Consider the following 18,095-nt stretch of genomic DNA (forward strand, 5'->3'; position numbering starts at 1 on the left):
GAATAATCTGGTGCAGAGGTGATATGGTGCTAACTGGCTTTCTGTGAGTTACATTAGTCACATAGGTGATTCAATATCATACTTAGCAGTGGTTTGTAGTTTACAGATTAAAAGTAAATTAGTCGTTAGCATAGATTAATTTGAAACACCTAACGTCTAACCGCCTTCAATCCGGGAGCACAATTTACTTTTATCTATAATATAATTTAGCTATACACCACGTTCTTCTGTCAAGTTTTTTTTTTTACTTAGTTATCTAAGTAAAAGATATCCTTTGTTGTGGCCAAATAGGGTTTGATATGAATGTGCTACACTAATCTAAGCAATTGCAGTGTAGCATGTAGCTACGTCACAGAAACTACATACAGGATGCATTACTCCCTCTCTTTCTAGAGGAGTGAAAAAAGGCACAATTTGCAGAGGTAAATTACAATACAAGTAGGCAAAATAAATAGTGACCATATTATTAAATGATTATACTTTACAACTGGTTACACGGTTCAGATAAATTAATATATTAAGATAGGTCTGACAGAATGTACAATCAATACAACATCAACAATCAATGGCAAAAAAAAAAACTGTTTTAAATACTTAATGGCCCCAAACATCTGGATGTTACCTTCTGATCAGTCTTGAAGCGAGCGTTCCTGGTGCTACACACACCGTGTATGCTAGACGGCTTCTGTGCCATCAGCTCTACAAATGACTTGATGTTGTAACGACCTGGACCCATATTTTGATTCTGAAATGAGACAGAAACACAGAATGTGGAAAGAGATGATGGTCAATTAGTATGCTTTAGAATCTGATGCTGCTACTCCACTTGTTGTAGCTACATTGGTCTTCCCATTGTAAAGGTCGTAATGTCAGACTTACTAGCCTATAGTTGCCCTCTACATACTATAAAATAGTTGTTGAATGGTATTACCTTAGTAATTCTATTGAATGTTTATTTGTTATACGTCCAAATGAAATTCAATACCACCTACATCTAGTCAGAATTTGACATCTCTCACCAATAATTTAATTCGATCCCATGTCTCTTTATAGAGAAGGTGAGGCATTTCTTTTAGTCTTGCGGTTTCTTCCGCTCTTTTCCACCCTGGCCCTGACACTTTTTTCTGGATAGCAGCTGGGCTGAAATCCCCAAGATCATCATTGTACATTCCCGGTCCAAGTCGACGTTTCTGGAAAAAAAGCAATGCATGTTTTTTGTTTTAATCCCTTAGCCAAATGCAATGTATATATAGGTTGTTAGGTACTTTGCTTATCGTACCACACAACGTATACATACATATCGGAGCTGCAGGAAGCTCCAGCGGTCTCGGCTGTTAAGTTACAGCCAAGAGCTGGAGTTCCTGAGCTCATGGCATCTGCCTGCATATGGAACCGGAGCGAGATCAGCGCTCCAGTTCCACATGAAGGCAGATGCCAGATTGTTACAGACGGTGACACTGTGTGTGTCACCATCTGTAACAATGATCTGCTTGTGCCGGCAGGAGGGAATCCGGGAGGCAGGTGGGTGGTCCAGCAGCGGAGGGAGAAGGGAGTGGGAGACCCCTACACTGCGGAAAATAAAAAATAAAGGGAGACTGAGGGAAGGGGAGCTACGTTACAGAAAAAAGTGGTGTAGGGGGTCCGTGTTGATCAGGGGAGGGGGGACTACAGAAAATGAAAAAAATTCTAAAAATAAATAAATCACTTTTTATAGATACTGGCAGCCAGCTGCCAGTACCCAAGATGGCGGCAAATAGGTAGAGGGGGGAGGGTTAGAAAGCTGTTTGGGGGGATCCAACACTGGATTATATTATATTATATTATATATATATATAATATATATATATATATATATAAAACAAAAAAACTTATTTTAGTACTGGCAGACTTTCTACTTAAGATGGCGGTGACAATTGTGAGGTGGGGGACGGAAGAGAGCTGTTTGAGGGGGGTCAGGGAGTGATCAGGGGTGGGATGTGTCAGGTGGGAGGCTGATCTCTACACTAAAGTTAAAATTAACCATACAAGCTACCTAATGAACCCCTTCACTGCTGGGCATAATACAAAATATAATATAAAGTGTTGTGCGCATTGGCAGTTAGCAGCCTTTTAATTACCAAAAAGTAATGCCAAAGCTAAATATGTCTGCTATTTCTGAACAAAGCGGATCCCAGAGAAGCATTTACAACCATTTGTGCCATAATTGCACAAGCTGTTTGTAAATAATTTCAGTGAGAAATCTAAAGTTTGTGAAAAAGTTAAAGAAAAAGTGAATGATTTTTTATTTGATCGCATTTGGCGGTGAAATAGTGGCATGAAATATACCAAAATGGGCCTAGATCAATAATTTGGGTTGTCTACTAAAACAAATATATACATGTGAAGGGTTATTCAGGGATTCCTGACAGATATCAGTGTTACAATGTAACTATGGCTAATTTTGAAAAATAAAATGGTTTGGAAATAGCAAAGTGCTGCTTGTACTTATTGCCCTATAACTTGCACAAAAAAAACAAAGCACATGTAAACATTGGGTACTTCTAAAAACTCAGGACAAAATTTGGAAACTATTTAGCATGGGTGTTTTTTTGTGGCTGTAGATGTGTAACAGATTTTGGGGGTCAAAGTTAGAAAAAGTGTGTTTTTTTATAAATTTTTTCATCATATTTTATATATATTTTTTGTAATATATTATAAGAAATGATGAAAATAATGGTATCTTTAGAAATTCCATTTAATGGCGAGAAAAACAGTATATAATATGTGTGGGTACAGTAAAAGAGGAAAATTACAGCTAAACACAAACACAGCAGAAATTTAAAAATAGCTCTAGTCCTTAACGGTAAGACAATTGAAAAGTACTGTGGTCACTAAGGGGTTAAAAAAATTATATATATATATATATATATATATATAAGTAACACAGTCAAATGCACTCTCAGGTCTTTTCAATTGATTCTTTAATGGAACGTTTTCGGGGTTCACAACCCCTTCATCAGCATGATGAAGGGGTTGTGAACCCCGAAAACGTTCCATTAAAGAATCAATTGAAAAGACCTGAGAGTGCATTTGACTGTGTTACTTATATTGCTTATATTTGCACCCAGGCGGTTGCCTCTTGGTGGGCTGAGCTGGAAATTGCTTGAATATATATATATATATATATATATATATATATTTGACAGGTAGATAAAAAAAACACAAAGGCTTTATTTCTGTTTAAATGGAGTTATAGAAAACATACTTAAAATTCTCAGGTATTTTGGGCAAGTTCTTCTCTGAAAATCCCAGTGGTGAAGGGGTTAAGAGGCAAAACTAAATAGATGCACACTGGTTATGATTTACAACAAATTCAAACAACACTACAACACAAACAAAATCTAAAAAAAAAAAACAGTGCGGTTCTTGGGCATGGCTGAGCAGTTTTATAAAACAGCAAAATAATTAGGGGAGGCAGGAACAATGGTAAACAAGGACAACCCCACATTATGTTATCCTACAGAACGCTATTGCATTGTCCTGAGATAATTTCGTTACAGTAGATAGAGGATTATTTTTTAGAAGTTATTTTGAATGCTTACATTAATTACAATAGTGTGAGTGCCCAACTGCCCTTGTATACTACATTACATAGGAGAAACTATAAAGAACCTCAAGGAGCAAAGTAGTCAAAATCAGGTCTGGCTCAAGATATTGGGCCCCATTTATCAAGGCATCAACGTGTAAAGCGCATGTATTTTAGCTTCAAAGTCCGCTTATAGAATTTATCAACGTACAAACTCTGTTAAAATTAATGGATTGTTTACGCCAACGAACATACCTTCAAACACTATTCACATAAAATATTTGCAGCCAATTCTTGTGCAAATTGACCATTGTCTGTCATTTATCATGCCACTTTTCAAAGTTATTAATAAATCAATAGGTTTGTGACTACATTCGCGTCAATTTCCGCAATTGATTTTTGGCAGCTTTTAGGAGGCGTATACAATGAGAATTAATAGGTGTTGGAGACAAATCACAAACAGTATAAAAGGCACCAACAGAACAGTGTTGTGACAGAACATACGTTGTTGTTGATAAATCTTAGAAGGATGGTGAGGCTGCTACATATTTTATTTTTCATAGTCAAAGTCTTCAATTCTCTCACTACCAATACAAAATACTTGTGGACAAAATTCTTGGACGTTTCGTCCACATTTTGTTTTCCCATACTTGGTTACATCACTTCCAAAAGCCATCTTAACTACTGTGACAATTTAGCTGCCACTAACAAATGAATCACAAATATAAATAAAGTTGTATGGAAATTTTATTATAACTTTACATGCATTAAAGTTGCTGCAACTGTGACGTTTATAACACCTTACATGTCACTGAGCATCAATGTACGCTACTCATTCATTCTCAGATTCTTAAATTAAAATATTCAAATTCCAAAGTTAGCATTCGTTAGCTGATCTTCGCACCAAATATGACGCAATATGGTTTTTCAATATAGTTGCCGGTCTAACTTTCATGTCTAATGAGCTAAAACGGACAGATGCGCCAATAGAGAAGTGAACAGGTTGACACCTTCATAAATGGTAGCCATTGTGTTGATGCTGCTATGCCTGGGTCTGAGAATGAAATGATGCCCAACTCTCCTTTCACTACAATCTAAAACCAACAATGGCACTGTATTATATCACCATTAAGGCAACATAGATATGTACAAGTGACTCTGGCCCATTTATAATATTTAAGGCAGCCTTATTCCCTATATGTTGCCAAATACTCAACAGGACATTTTATAAAGCCACCCTGGTCAACTACAATCAGAAATCCTAATAGGAGTGAAGTTCCAGTTCCTACATATTTTGTGAATTACGTCATGAAGCCAAGCAGATACAATTCAGAGTACTTGGAGGTACAGTTGTGGACCTTGACATTTACTACCTACTATGTTTTTTTGTTTTGTTTTTTAAATCCTTTCCCCTCCTTTACCTCTAAGTAGGGGACTGTGTATGTAAAAATGCACTAGCTTGCAAATTCAGGGCAGCTGGCCCCTTTGAGGTTTGGGGGTTCTAGAATAATGAATGTGGTGACACCGGAGCATCCTCCTATGGTTACCACTGTTGGACACTCCTGTTAAAAAACCCCATATATTATGCTTAACAGATAATTAAAAAATTTTCTGTATAAGGAGAGCCCACCGCATCATTCCTTACTGGAAATACTGAACCTGGCCACCAGGAGGAGGCAAATACACCAAAGCCAAGGCTTAAATACCTCTCCCACTTTCCCCATCCCCCAGTCATTCTGCAGAGGGAACAAGGAACAGTAAGAGAAATATCAGGGCATAAATGGTGCGAGAAAAAAAACATAATTTAGAGGGCCGCCCATCGGAGAACACGGGCGGGGGCCATGGACTCTACTTATACAGAAGGAAATTAAATTATCTGGTAAGCATTATTTATGTTTTCCTTCTTAATATAAGGAGAGTCCACGGCATCATTCTTTACTGTTGGGAAAACTATACCCAAGTCTGACGGCACCATAGCCTGCAAAACCCTTCTCCCGAAAGCTGCTTCAGCTGAAGCAAAAACATCAAACTTGTAAAATTTAGAAAAAGTATGTAAGGAGGACCAGGTAGCCGCCTTACAAATATGATCCATAGAGGCCTCGTTTTTAAAGGCCCAAGAGGAAGCCACTGCTCTAGTAGAATGAGACATAATCCTTTGAGGAGGTTTATGTCCCGCTGTCTGATAAGCTAAGCGGATAACTCTCCTTAACCAAAAAGATAAGGATGTCGAAGAGACCTTCTGACCCTTAAGCTTCCCAGAATAGACAACAAACAAGGCAGAAGTTTGTCTAAAATCCTTAGTAGCCTGAAGATAGAACTTCAAGGTGCGAACCACGTCCAAATTATGAAGCAAAAGTTCCTTCGAAGAAGAAGGATTGGGACAAAAGGAAGGAACCACAATTTCTTGATTGATGTTGCGGTCTGACACAACCTTAGGAAGAAAACCTAACTTAGTACGTAGGACAGCCTTATCTGAATGGAACACCAAATAAAGAGGCTCACATTGCAAGGCATCAATCTCAGATACTCTGCGCGCAGAAGCAATAGCCAGTAGAAAAAGAACCTACCAGGACAACAATTTAAATGTCCACTTCATGCATAGGCTCAAACGCAGCCCGTTGCAAAACCTTAATAACAAGATTTAGACTCCAAGAAAGAGCATTAGATCTAAACACACTGTACATATGGAAGCTCCGCTAGCCTCTTGTGCAGTAAAACAGACAGGGCTGAAATCTGTTCCCTTCTCCAGTCCATCCTGGAGAAACGATAGGATCCTGGCAACCTTAACTTTATGCCAGGAAAATCCACACTCTTCACACCAGAGTAAGTAGGTTCTCCACACCTTATGATAGATGCGACAAGTAACCGGTTTACAAGCTTGAATGAGAGTATCAATAACTCTCTCAGAAAAACCTCTCTTGGCTAGGACTAATCGTTCAATCTCCACGCAGTCAGCCTCTAGAATCTAGATTTTGATGAACAAAAAGGACCTTGTTCCAGCAGATCCATGCAACAAGGTAACCTCAGCGGAGGAGATGATGACATCCCCACCAGATCTGCGAACCACATCCTACGTGGCCACGATGGAGCAATCAGTATCACTGATGCCTGCTCCTGCTTGATGCTTGCTACTACACGAGGAAGGAGTGGTAACATCGAGAAAAGGTAAATTAGACTGAACTTCCAAGGCACTGCATTTATTAGCTCCGCCGGAGGATCCCTGGACCTCGACCTATATCTGGGTAGCTTGGTATTGAGACGGGACGCCATGAGATCTACCTCCGGCGTCCCCTACCTGTTGTATATCTCTGCAAACACTTTGGGATGAAGAGACCATTCCCCCAGATGAAAGGATTGTCTGCTGAGAAAATCCGCTTCCCAGTTGTCCACACCCGGAATGTGGATTGCTAACAGCGAACAGCTGTGGGCTTCCGCCAACTCCAGAATCTGAGATATTTCACTCATTGCTAGGGAGCCTCTCGTTCCATCCTGATGGTTTATGTAAGCCACCAAGGTTATATTGTCTGATTGGAATCTGATAAACTGGGATGAACCCAGAAGGGGCCAAGCCTTCAGAGCATTGAAGATTGCCCAAAGTTCTAGAATGTTGATTGGGAGGGAGCATTCCTCCTGAGTCCACAGGCACTGTGCCTTCTTGGCACCCCAAACAGCTCCCCATCCTGATAGACTTGCGTCTGTAGTCACAATTTCCAAGGATGGTCTTAAGAAGGATGTCCCTCAGGACAGGTGATCTGGACAGAGCCACCAAGAGAGCGATTCTCTCGATTGGTTGTCCAGAGAAATCTGTTAAGACAGATCCGAATGATCGCTGTTCCACTGCCTTAGCATGCACAGTTGCAACGGTCTGAGACGGAACCTGGCAAAGGGAATTATGTCCATGCTGGACACCATGAAACCAATCACCTCCATACACTGAGCCACAGAGGGCCTTAAGGAGGTCCGGAGGGCAAGACATACCGAAGCTAGCTTGCAAAGTCTCTGGTCTGTTAGAAATATCTTCATGGATATGGAGTCTATTATAGTACCAAGGAATTCCACCCTTTTCTAGGTTTATCTTCCATCCATGAGATCGAAGAAGAGAGAGAAGAGATTCCAAATGGTCCTCTGCCAGATGAAAATATGGTGCTTGTACCAGAATATCGTCCAAGTAGGGAGCTACTGCTATAACCCGGGTTCTGGCAATGGCTAGAAGAGCCCCTAGACCCTTCGTAAAAATCATTGGAGCAGTAGCTAGACCAAACGGAAGTGCAATGAACTGGAAGTGCTGGTCCAGGAACGCAAACCTTAGGAACTGGAAGTGGTCCTTGTGGATTGGAACGTGAAGGTAAGCATCCTTCAGATCTATAGTGGTCATAAACTGTCCTTCCTGAACTATGGGAAGTATGGACCTCATCTTCTCCATCTTGAACGAGGGGACATTTAGAAATATGTTTAAGCACTTTAGGTCCAGAATTGGGCAGAAAGTTCTCTCCTTCTTTGGGACCACGAAAAGGTTTGAATAGTATCCCAAACCTCTTTCGAGATAGGCACCGGGACAATGACTCCTAAGGAGGACAGATCCCGCATGCACCCCAGAAAGGATTCCCTCTTTTCTGGTCTGGAAGACAGGATTGAGAGGAGAATCTGTCCTTGGGTGGATGAGACTTGAAACCTATCTTGTATCCCTGAGCTATGACCTCCAGGACTCATGGATCCTGCACGTCCCTGAACCAAGTGTCTGAAAAGAGCAACAGTCTGCCCCCTACACTATCCAGAGCCAGATCGGGGGCCGCCCCTTCATGTCGATTTAGTCTCAACGGGCTTCTTACTCTGCTTGGACTTATTCCAGGACTGAGCCGGCTTCCAAGTACTCTTGATTTGCTCGGGCTTAGCAGAGGACTGCTGTCGTTGGCATTTATCAGAACGAAAGGTACGAAAATTAGAAACTTGTCCCTTAGACTTGTTCTTTTTATCTTGCGGTAGGAAGGCACCCTTGCCCCCTGTAACTGTGGAGATAATGGAGTCCAGGCCTGGACCAAATAAAGTATTTCCCTTAAAGGGGAGAGAAAGAGGTCTGGACTTAGAAGTCATATCCGCAGACCAGGACTTCAGCCAGAGTGCACGACGGGCCTGAACCGAAAAGCCAGAAGCCTTAGCATTTCGGGAATAATCTGCATGTTTGCATCACAGATAAAAGAATTATCAATTCTCAAGGCCTTAATTCTTTCCCGGATAACGTTGAGGGGACGCTTCACCTCGATTAAATCCGATAAGGAGTCGCACCAGTAGGTAGCTGCTCCAGCAACCCCTGTGACGAAAGGCAAAGAATGGCTGGGGGGAAGTGGTAGTTATATTTAAGCCTTTGGCTGGGGTGTCTTTGCCTCCTCCTGGTGACCAAGTTCAGTATTTCCCAACAGTAAGGAATGATGCCGTTATTTTTAGATGATAACCGACTGCTTTCTTAAAGTGAATGTCAAGTTAGCTATATAAGTGTTACAAACTGCTATTTGTAACTGGCCCTTTAAATGAAAAATTGCCCTGCTTCCATGGATCGTGGAGAAGCCTATTTGCCAGCCTCCTTCCTCATGACTATGGCCCCTGGAAGATTGTGCCCCTGAGAACATATTAACTTTTATTGGGTGTGTATGGCCCTTTAAGAACCGTCTGGGGACATATTGTGACTTTGGTGAACAATGCCCCTTTAAGACTATGTCCCCAGACCTGTAAAATAGCTTGTCCCTGGCTTTCTCCCACTTGGTTCAGTGAATGGGACTTGCTGAGCCAGGTGCCACACAGGCAGAGTGTTCCACAGAGGGGGAGCACTGTTACAGAGGCATTGGTTTTCATTGTGTGCCATTAAGAGTTAATTTTGTTGAGCTTCAAGAAGCTTTCTAAATGCAAGTTTGCTGGGATCAGCTCTAATTAGGTTTAGTGATAAACCTTACCATTGTCTAATCAGACTGCTAGTGATAAGGTGGACTGCATTGTTTTATTGTGTGTAACTTGTTATCTGCTGAAGTAATGTTGTGGCCTGTCAAAGGGAGTGTCTCTCTATCTAATATCAAATGTGTGATGGGGGATTTCATGCCTCCCCCTGAGAGTGTCCTGTTTGCATGTAACCTCAATAAAAAGCAGGCTGTGTGTTCCAGCACATCAGACCTATTCTGACCCTCTAACTTGCAGCTTTGACTCATGTTTGTAGGGGACAGCTGTATCACTACAGGGATTGCTATGTTTTTCATACTCCCTTAGCTACAGGGATTGCTACAGAAGGAAGAGGTTCACCTACTGGAGCCTGGTCGTAGGTCCAGGGTGCAGAGCAGACGGCGAGATACCAGCCCAGCAGCGGTGGTTCGTAGAGTCTGCATTACGTATGGTGGCTACGCAGTAGTTAGAGTGTCTACGGTGCTGCTGCTCCTTTGGGGAGCGCTAGGAGCATCCTTTTCTACGGTCCAACTTCCAGCCAGCCTGGAGGCAACCGTTACAATAAGCAAAAGTGAAACGATAGTACTGAAAAAATGAATGAGTTTCATTCATGAAATCGTTAGTAGATACTTATCTTCAGAGATATTTCCCTATAAACGCTACATGGCTAATAGCTGAAGCTACAGTAGTAATTTTCATAACGGATTGACAGATGAATCATCTGCAATCAACTAATCCTTGCAGAGATGACCCTGCTACTGCTTCCACCCACCAACGGACGGCACCATCACTGGCCCATGCAGAGAGGGCCACAGAGTGGCCCTCTCTGCATCAACAACTCTGCAACTCTATTTCTGCAGTGCCCCACTCGTGAGGCATGCAGAAATAGCACAATAGCGCTCTTTTGAGCGAGATCGCGGCAGAGAGAAGCCCAGGACTGCAGCAACGTACAGGGTACGTCGCTGGTCCTTAAGGACATAATAAGGGGCTATAAAAAAATCAGATTTACTTCTATTATCAAATTTACTTTGTTCTCATGTTATTCTTTGTTGAAGAGCTATCTACATAGGTAATGTGCACATGCATGAAGCATTACATGACAGGAAATAGTGCTGCCATCTAGTGCTCTTGCTAATGTAGAACATTGTTACAAAACTGCTGCCATATAGTTCTGCAGACATGTGCACACTCCCAAGCTTACCTCTCTGCTTTTCAAGAAAGGATAACAAGAAAACAAAGGAAAAACGATAATACAAGTAAATTGGGAAGTCGTTTAAATTTGTATTTTCTATCTGAATCATGAAAGAAAGGGGTTTTATGTCCCTATAATATGACTAAGCACCTTGGTAAGGGGACTCTGCAATAGGGCACAAACTTTGTGCCCCTATAACATCACTACACAAATACCTATTAATTTACTTAAAGGGACAGCCTAGTTAAAATTAACCAATCACAATTCAGACAGCGCATGTAATTTTAAATTACTTTTAGTTTTATTATCAAATTTGCTTTGTTCTCTTGGTATTCTTTGTTAAAAGCTAAACCTAGGTGGGCTCATATGCTCATTTCTAAGCCCTTGAAGGCTGTCTCATAGCTAAGTGCATTTTGGCAGTTTTTCGCAGCTAGGCAGTGCTAGTTCGTGTGTGCCCCTTGTTTCCAGACAGAAAATAATTATTTGCATTAAACAGATGCAGTTTTGTCCCCTACTCACTAGCTCTGAAGTTTCAGTCCTGCAGTAAGGAGCTTCTGTGTATGTGCCAGGCTTCTTAAAGGCAGGATGTACAGCAGACACATCAAATCTGATAAAAAGGAATTCAACAAATCAGGTCATTTAACTGTGGCTCATAGACAGCTACCTGTGTGGTACTGAAGTCACATAATGCGAACAGCTGCACCTATAGATTCATTAGATGTCTGTACCTAACCATGTGATATTAAATAATACAAAGCAGTTGCTGTCAGTTGTAAATAAAACATCTGTAGTTGTATGGAACACAATGAAGAGAAACGTTATATACATTAAATTTTTGTGCTAGCTATAGGCAGCATTGCTCACTTATGAAGTACTGCCTGGTGGTGCTGTGACTAAGAGTGTTGTTCCGTCGTCCACATAGAGCACTAGTTACATCTTACAAAACTGTGTAAAGAGCTATAAAGGTGCAGATGCGACAGAAACAAAATCACATTCATTATCTACAACCATAAAAAGCTTGTCAGTCCTCTTTCTCCCAAGTGCTAACTAGCAGTCCCTAAACACTTCACAAGTTGCTGGAAGCATTATGCACATTCAATTCTGCCCAGGAATAATAGCTGCAACCTGTACCCCTCTCACTCACATACCATTCAGTACCTGTACTCCTCTCACCCACATACCATTCACTACCTGTACCCCTCTCACTCACATATTATTCACTACCTGTACCCCTCACCCACATACCATTCACTACCTGTACCCCTCACCAACATACCATTCACTGCCTGTAACCCTCACACACATACCATTCAGTACGTGTACCCCTCTCACCCACATACCATTCAGTACCTGTACCTCTCTCACTCACATACCATTCACTACCTGTACCCCTCTCACTCACATACCATTCACTACCTGTACCCATCTCACCCACATACCATTCACTACCTGAACCCCTCTCACTCACAACCATTCACTACCTGTACCCCTCTCACCCACATACCATTTACTACCTGTACCCCTCTCACCCACATACCATTCACTACCTGTACCCCTCTCACCCACATTCCATTCACTACCTGTACCTCTCTCACTCACATACCATTCACTACCTGTACCTTTCTCACTCACATACCATTCACTACCTGTACCTCTCTCACTCACATACCATTCACTACCTGTACCTCTCTCACTCACATACCATTCAATACCTGTACCTCTCTCACTCACATATCATTCACTACCTGTACCTCTCTCATTCACATACCATTCACTACCTGTACCTCTCTCATTCACATACCATTCACTACCTGTACCTCTCTCACTCACATACCATTCACTACATGTACCTCTCTCCCTCACATATTCACTACCTGTACCCCTCTCATCCACATACCATTCACTACCTGTACCTCTATCACCCACATACCATTCATTACCTGTACCCCTCTAACAAACTCTTCACTACCTTACCCTTCTCACTCACTTACCATTCACTACTTGTACCCTCCTCACTCACATACCATTCACCAACTGTACCCTTATCACTCACATACCATTCACTACCTGTACCCTCACCCACATACCATTCACTACCTGTACTCCTCTCACTCACATACCATTCACTACCTGTATCTCTCTCACTCACATACCATTCACTACCTGTACCCCTCTCACCCACATACCATTCACTACCTGTACCTCTCTCACTCACATACCATTCACTACCTGTACCTCTCTCACTCACATACCATTCAATACCTGTACCTCTCTCACTCACATACCATTCAATACCTGTACCTCTCTCACTCACATTCCATTCACTACCTGTACCTCTTTCACTCACATACCATTCACTACCTGTACCTCTCTCACTCACATATTCACTACCTGTACCCCTCTCATCCACATACCATTCACTACCTGTACCTCTCTCACTCACATACCATTCACTACCTGTACCCCTCACCCACATACCATTCACTACCTGTACCTCTCTCACCCACATACCATTAACTACCTGTACCCCTCACCCACATACCATTCACTACCTGTACCTCTCTCACCCACATACCATTTACTACCTGTACCTCTCTCACTCACATACCATTCACTACCTGTACCCCTCACCCACATACCATTCACTACCTGTACCTCTCTCACTCACATACCATTCACTACCTGTACCCCTCTCACTCACATATCATTCACTACCTGTACCTCTCTCACCCACATACCATTCACTACCTGTACCTCTCTCACCCACATACCATTTACTACCTGTACCCCTCTCACCCACATACCATTCACTACCTGTACCTCTATCACCCACATACCATTCACTACCTGTACCTCTATCACCCACATACCATTCATTACCTGTACCTCTATCACCCACATACCATTCACTACCTGTACCTCTATCACCCACATGCCATTCATTACCTGTACCTCTATCACCCACATACCATTCACTACCTGTACCTCTATCACCCACATACCATTCATTTGTACCCCTCTAACAAACTCTTCATTACCTTACCCCTCTCACTCACTTACCATTCACTACTTGTACCCTCCTCACTCACATACCATTCACCAACTGTACCCTTCTCACTCACATACCATTCACTATCTGTACCCCTCTCACTCACATCCTATTCACTACCTGTACCTCTCTCACTCACATACCACTCAATACCTGTACCTCTCTCACTCACATAACATTCACTACCTGTACCTCTCTCACTCACATACCATTCACTACCTGTACCTCTTTCACTCACATACCATTCACTACCTGTACCTCTCTCACTCACATATTCACTACCTGTACCCCTCTCACCCACATACCATTCATTACCTGAACCCTTCTCACTCACATACCATTCACTACCTGTACCCCTCTCACCCACATACCATTCACTACCTGTACCCCTCTCACCCACATACCATTCACTACCTGTTCCTCTCTCACTCACATACCATTCACTACCTGTACCCCTCTCACCCACATACCATTCACTACCTGTACCTCTCTCACTCACATACCATTCAATACCTGTACCTCTCTCACTCACATATCATTCACTACCTGTACCTCTCTCACTCACATACCATTCACTACCTTTACCTCTCTCACTCACATACCATTCACTACCTGTACCCCTCTCACCCACATACCATTCACTACCTGTACCTCTCTCACTCACATACCATTCACTACCTGTACCTCTCTCATTCACATAAAATTCACTACCTGTACCTCTCTCACTCACATACCATTCACTACCTGTACCTCTTTCACTCACATACCATTCACTACCTGTACCTCTCTCACTCACATATTCACTACCTGTACCCCTCTCACCCACATACCATTCACTACCTGGACCCTTCTCACTCACATATTCACTACCTGTACCCCTCTCACCCACATACCATTTACTACCTGTACCCCTCTCACCCACATACCATTCACTACCTGTACCTCTCTCACTCACATACCATTCACTACCTGTACCCCTCTCACCCACATAGCATTCACTACCTGTACCTCTCTCACTCACATACCATTCAATACCTGTACCTCTCTCACTCACATACCATTCAATACCTGTACCTCTCTCACTCACATATCATTCACTACCTGTACCTCTCTCACTCACATACCATTCACTACCTTTACCTCTCTCACTCACATACCATTCACTACCTTTACCCCTCTCACCCACATACCATTCACTACCTTTACCCCTCTCACCCACATACCATTCACTACCTGTACCTCTCTCACTCACATACCATTCACTACCTGTACCTCTCTCACTCACATACCATTCACTACCTGTACCCCTCTCACCCACATACCATTCACTACCTGTACCTCTCTCACTCACATACCATTCAATACCTGTACCTCTCACTCACATATCATTCACTACCTGTACCTCTCTCACTCACATACCATTCACTACCTTTACCTCTCTCACTCACATACCATTCACTACATGTACCTCTCTCACTCACATACCATTCACTACCTGTACCCCTCTCACCCACATACCATTCACTACCTGTACCTCTCTCACTCACATACCATTCAATACCTGTACCTCTCTCACTCACATACTATTCAATACCTGTACCTCTCTCACTCACATATCATTCACTACCTGTACCTCTCTCACTCACATACCATTCACTACCTTTACCTCTCTCACTCACATACCATTCACTACATGTACCTCTCTCACTCACATATTCACTACCTGTACCCCTCTCATCCACATACCATTCACTACCTGTACCTCTATCACCCACATACCATTCATTACCTGTACCCCTCTAACAAACTCTTCACTACCTTACCCCTCTCACTCACTTACCATTCACTACTTGTACCCTCCTCACTCACATACCGTTCACCAACTGTACCCTTTTCACTCACATACCATTCACTACCTGTACTCCTCTCACTCACATACCATTTACTACCTGTATCTCTCTCACTTACATACCATTCAATACCTGTACCTCTCTCACTCACATACCATTCAATACCTGTACCTCTCTCACTCACATACCATTCAATACCTGTACCTCTCTCACCCACATAACATTCACTACCTGTACCTCTCTCACTCACATACCATTCACTACCTGTACCTCTCTCACTCACATACCATTCAATACCTGTACCTCTCTCACTCACATACCATTCAATACCTGTACCTCTCTCACTCACATACCATTCAATACCTGTACCTCTCTCACTCACATACCATTCACCAACTGTACCCTTTTCACTCACATACCATTCACTACCTGTACTCCTCTCACTCACATACCATTTACTACCTGTATCTCTCTCACTTACATACCATTCACTGCCTGTACCTCTCTCACTCACATACCATTCACTACCTGTACCTCTTTCACTCACATACCATTCACTACCTGTACCTCTCTCACTCACATATTCACTACCTGTACCCCTCTCATCCACATACCATTCACTACCTGTACCTCTATCACCCACATACCATTCATTACCTGTACCCCTCTAACAAACTCTTCACTACCTTACCCCTCTCACTCACTTACCATTCACTACTTGTACCCTCGTCACTCACATACCATTCACCAACTGTACCCTTCTCACTCACATACCATTCACTACCTGTACCCCTCACCCACATACCATTCACTACCTGTACTCCTCTCACTCACATACCATTCACTACCTGTATCTCTCTCACTCACTCACATACCATTCAGTACCTGTACCCCTCACCCACATACCATTCACTACCTGTACCTCTCTCACTCACATACAATTCACTACCTGTACCCCTCACCCACATACCATTCACTACCTGTACCTCTCTCACCCACATACCATTCACTACCTGTACCCCTCACCCACATACCATTCACTACCTGTACCTCTCTCACCCACATACCATTTACTACCTGTACCTCTCTCACCCACATACTATTTACTACCTGTACGTCTATCACCCACATACCATTCACTACCTGTACCTCTCTCACCCACATACCATTCACTACCTGTACCTCTCTCACCCACATACTATTTACTACCTGTACCCCTCTCACCCACATACCATTCACTACCTGTACGTCTATCACCCACATACCATTCACTACCTGTACCTCTATCACCCACATACCATTCATTTGTACCCCTCTAACAAACTCTTCATTACCTTACCCCTCTCACTCACTTACCATTCACTACTTGTACCCTCCTCACTCACATACCATTCACCAACTGTACCCTTCTCACTCACATACCATTCACTATCTGTACCCCTCTCACTCACATCCTATTCACTACCTGTACCTCTCTCACTCACATACCATTCACTACCTGTACCTCTCTCACTCACATACCATTCACTACCTGTACCTCTTTCACTCACATACCATTCACTACCTGCACCTCTTTCACTCACATATTCACTACCTGTACCCCTCTCATCCACATACCATTCACTACCTGTGCCTCTATCACCCACATACCATTCATTACCTGTACCCCTCTAACAAACTCTTCACTACCTTACCCCTCTCACTCACTTACCATTCACTACTTGTACCCTCCTCACTCACATACCATTCACTACCTGTACCTCTCTCACCCACATACCATTTACTACCTGTACCTCTCTCACCCACATACCATTCACTACCTGTAACTCTCTCACCCACATACCATTCACTACCTGTACCTCTCTCACTCACATACCATTCACTACCTGTACCTATCTCACCCACATACCATTTACTACCTGTACCTCTCTCACTCACATACCATTCACTACCTGTACCCCTCACCCACATACCATTCACTACCTGTACTTCTCTCACTCACATACCATTCACTACCTGTACCCCTCTCACTCACATATCATTCACTACCTGTACCCCTCTCACCCACATACCATTTACTACCTGTACCTCTCTCACCCACATACCATTTACTACCTGTACCCCTCTCACCCACATACCATTTACTACCTGTACCCCTCTCACCCACATACCATTCACTACCTGTACCTCTATCACCCACATACCATTCACTACCTGTACCTCTATCACCCACATACCATTCACTACCTGTACCTCTATCACCCACATAGCATTCACTACCTGTACCTCTATCACCCACATACCATTCATTACCTGTACCTCTATCACCCACATACCATTCACTACCTGTACCTCTATCACCCACATACCATTCACTACCTGTACCTCTATCACCCACATACCATTCATTACCTGTACCTCTATCACCAACATACCATTCACTACCTGTACCTCTATCACCCACATACCATTCATTACCTGTACCTCTATCACCCACATACCATTCACTACCTG

The 18,095-nt window shown here is 42.7% G+C and overlaps 1 protein-coding gene across 1 annotated transcript in view; it reads right to left on the minus strand.

Annotated features, from left to right (window-relative positions):
- Positions 1–18,095, minus strand: part of LEXM (lymphocyte expansion molecule) — a 30,678-nt gene that overhangs the window by 10,630 nt on the left and 1,953 nt on the right. Inside the window, exons 2-4 of the mRNA XM_053693431.1 lie at positions 11,202–11,289; positions 1,020–1,190; positions 623–745 (exon numbers count right to left, since the gene is read on the minus strand). Of these exons, the coding sequence (XP_053549406.1) occupies positions 623–745; positions 1,020–1,190; positions 11,202–11,289 (382 nt within the window). The remainder of the gene's footprint in view (positions 1–622; positions 746–1,019; positions 1,191–11,201; positions 11,290–18,095) is intronic.

The sequence above is a fragment of the Bombina bombina genome, chromosome 10, assembly GCF_027579735.1.
Source record: "Bombina bombina isolate aBomBom1 chromosome 10, aBomBom1.pri, whole genome shotgun sequence".
Lineage (NCBI taxonomy): Eukaryota > Metazoa > Chordata > Amphibia > Anura > Bombinatoridae > Bombina > Bombina bombina.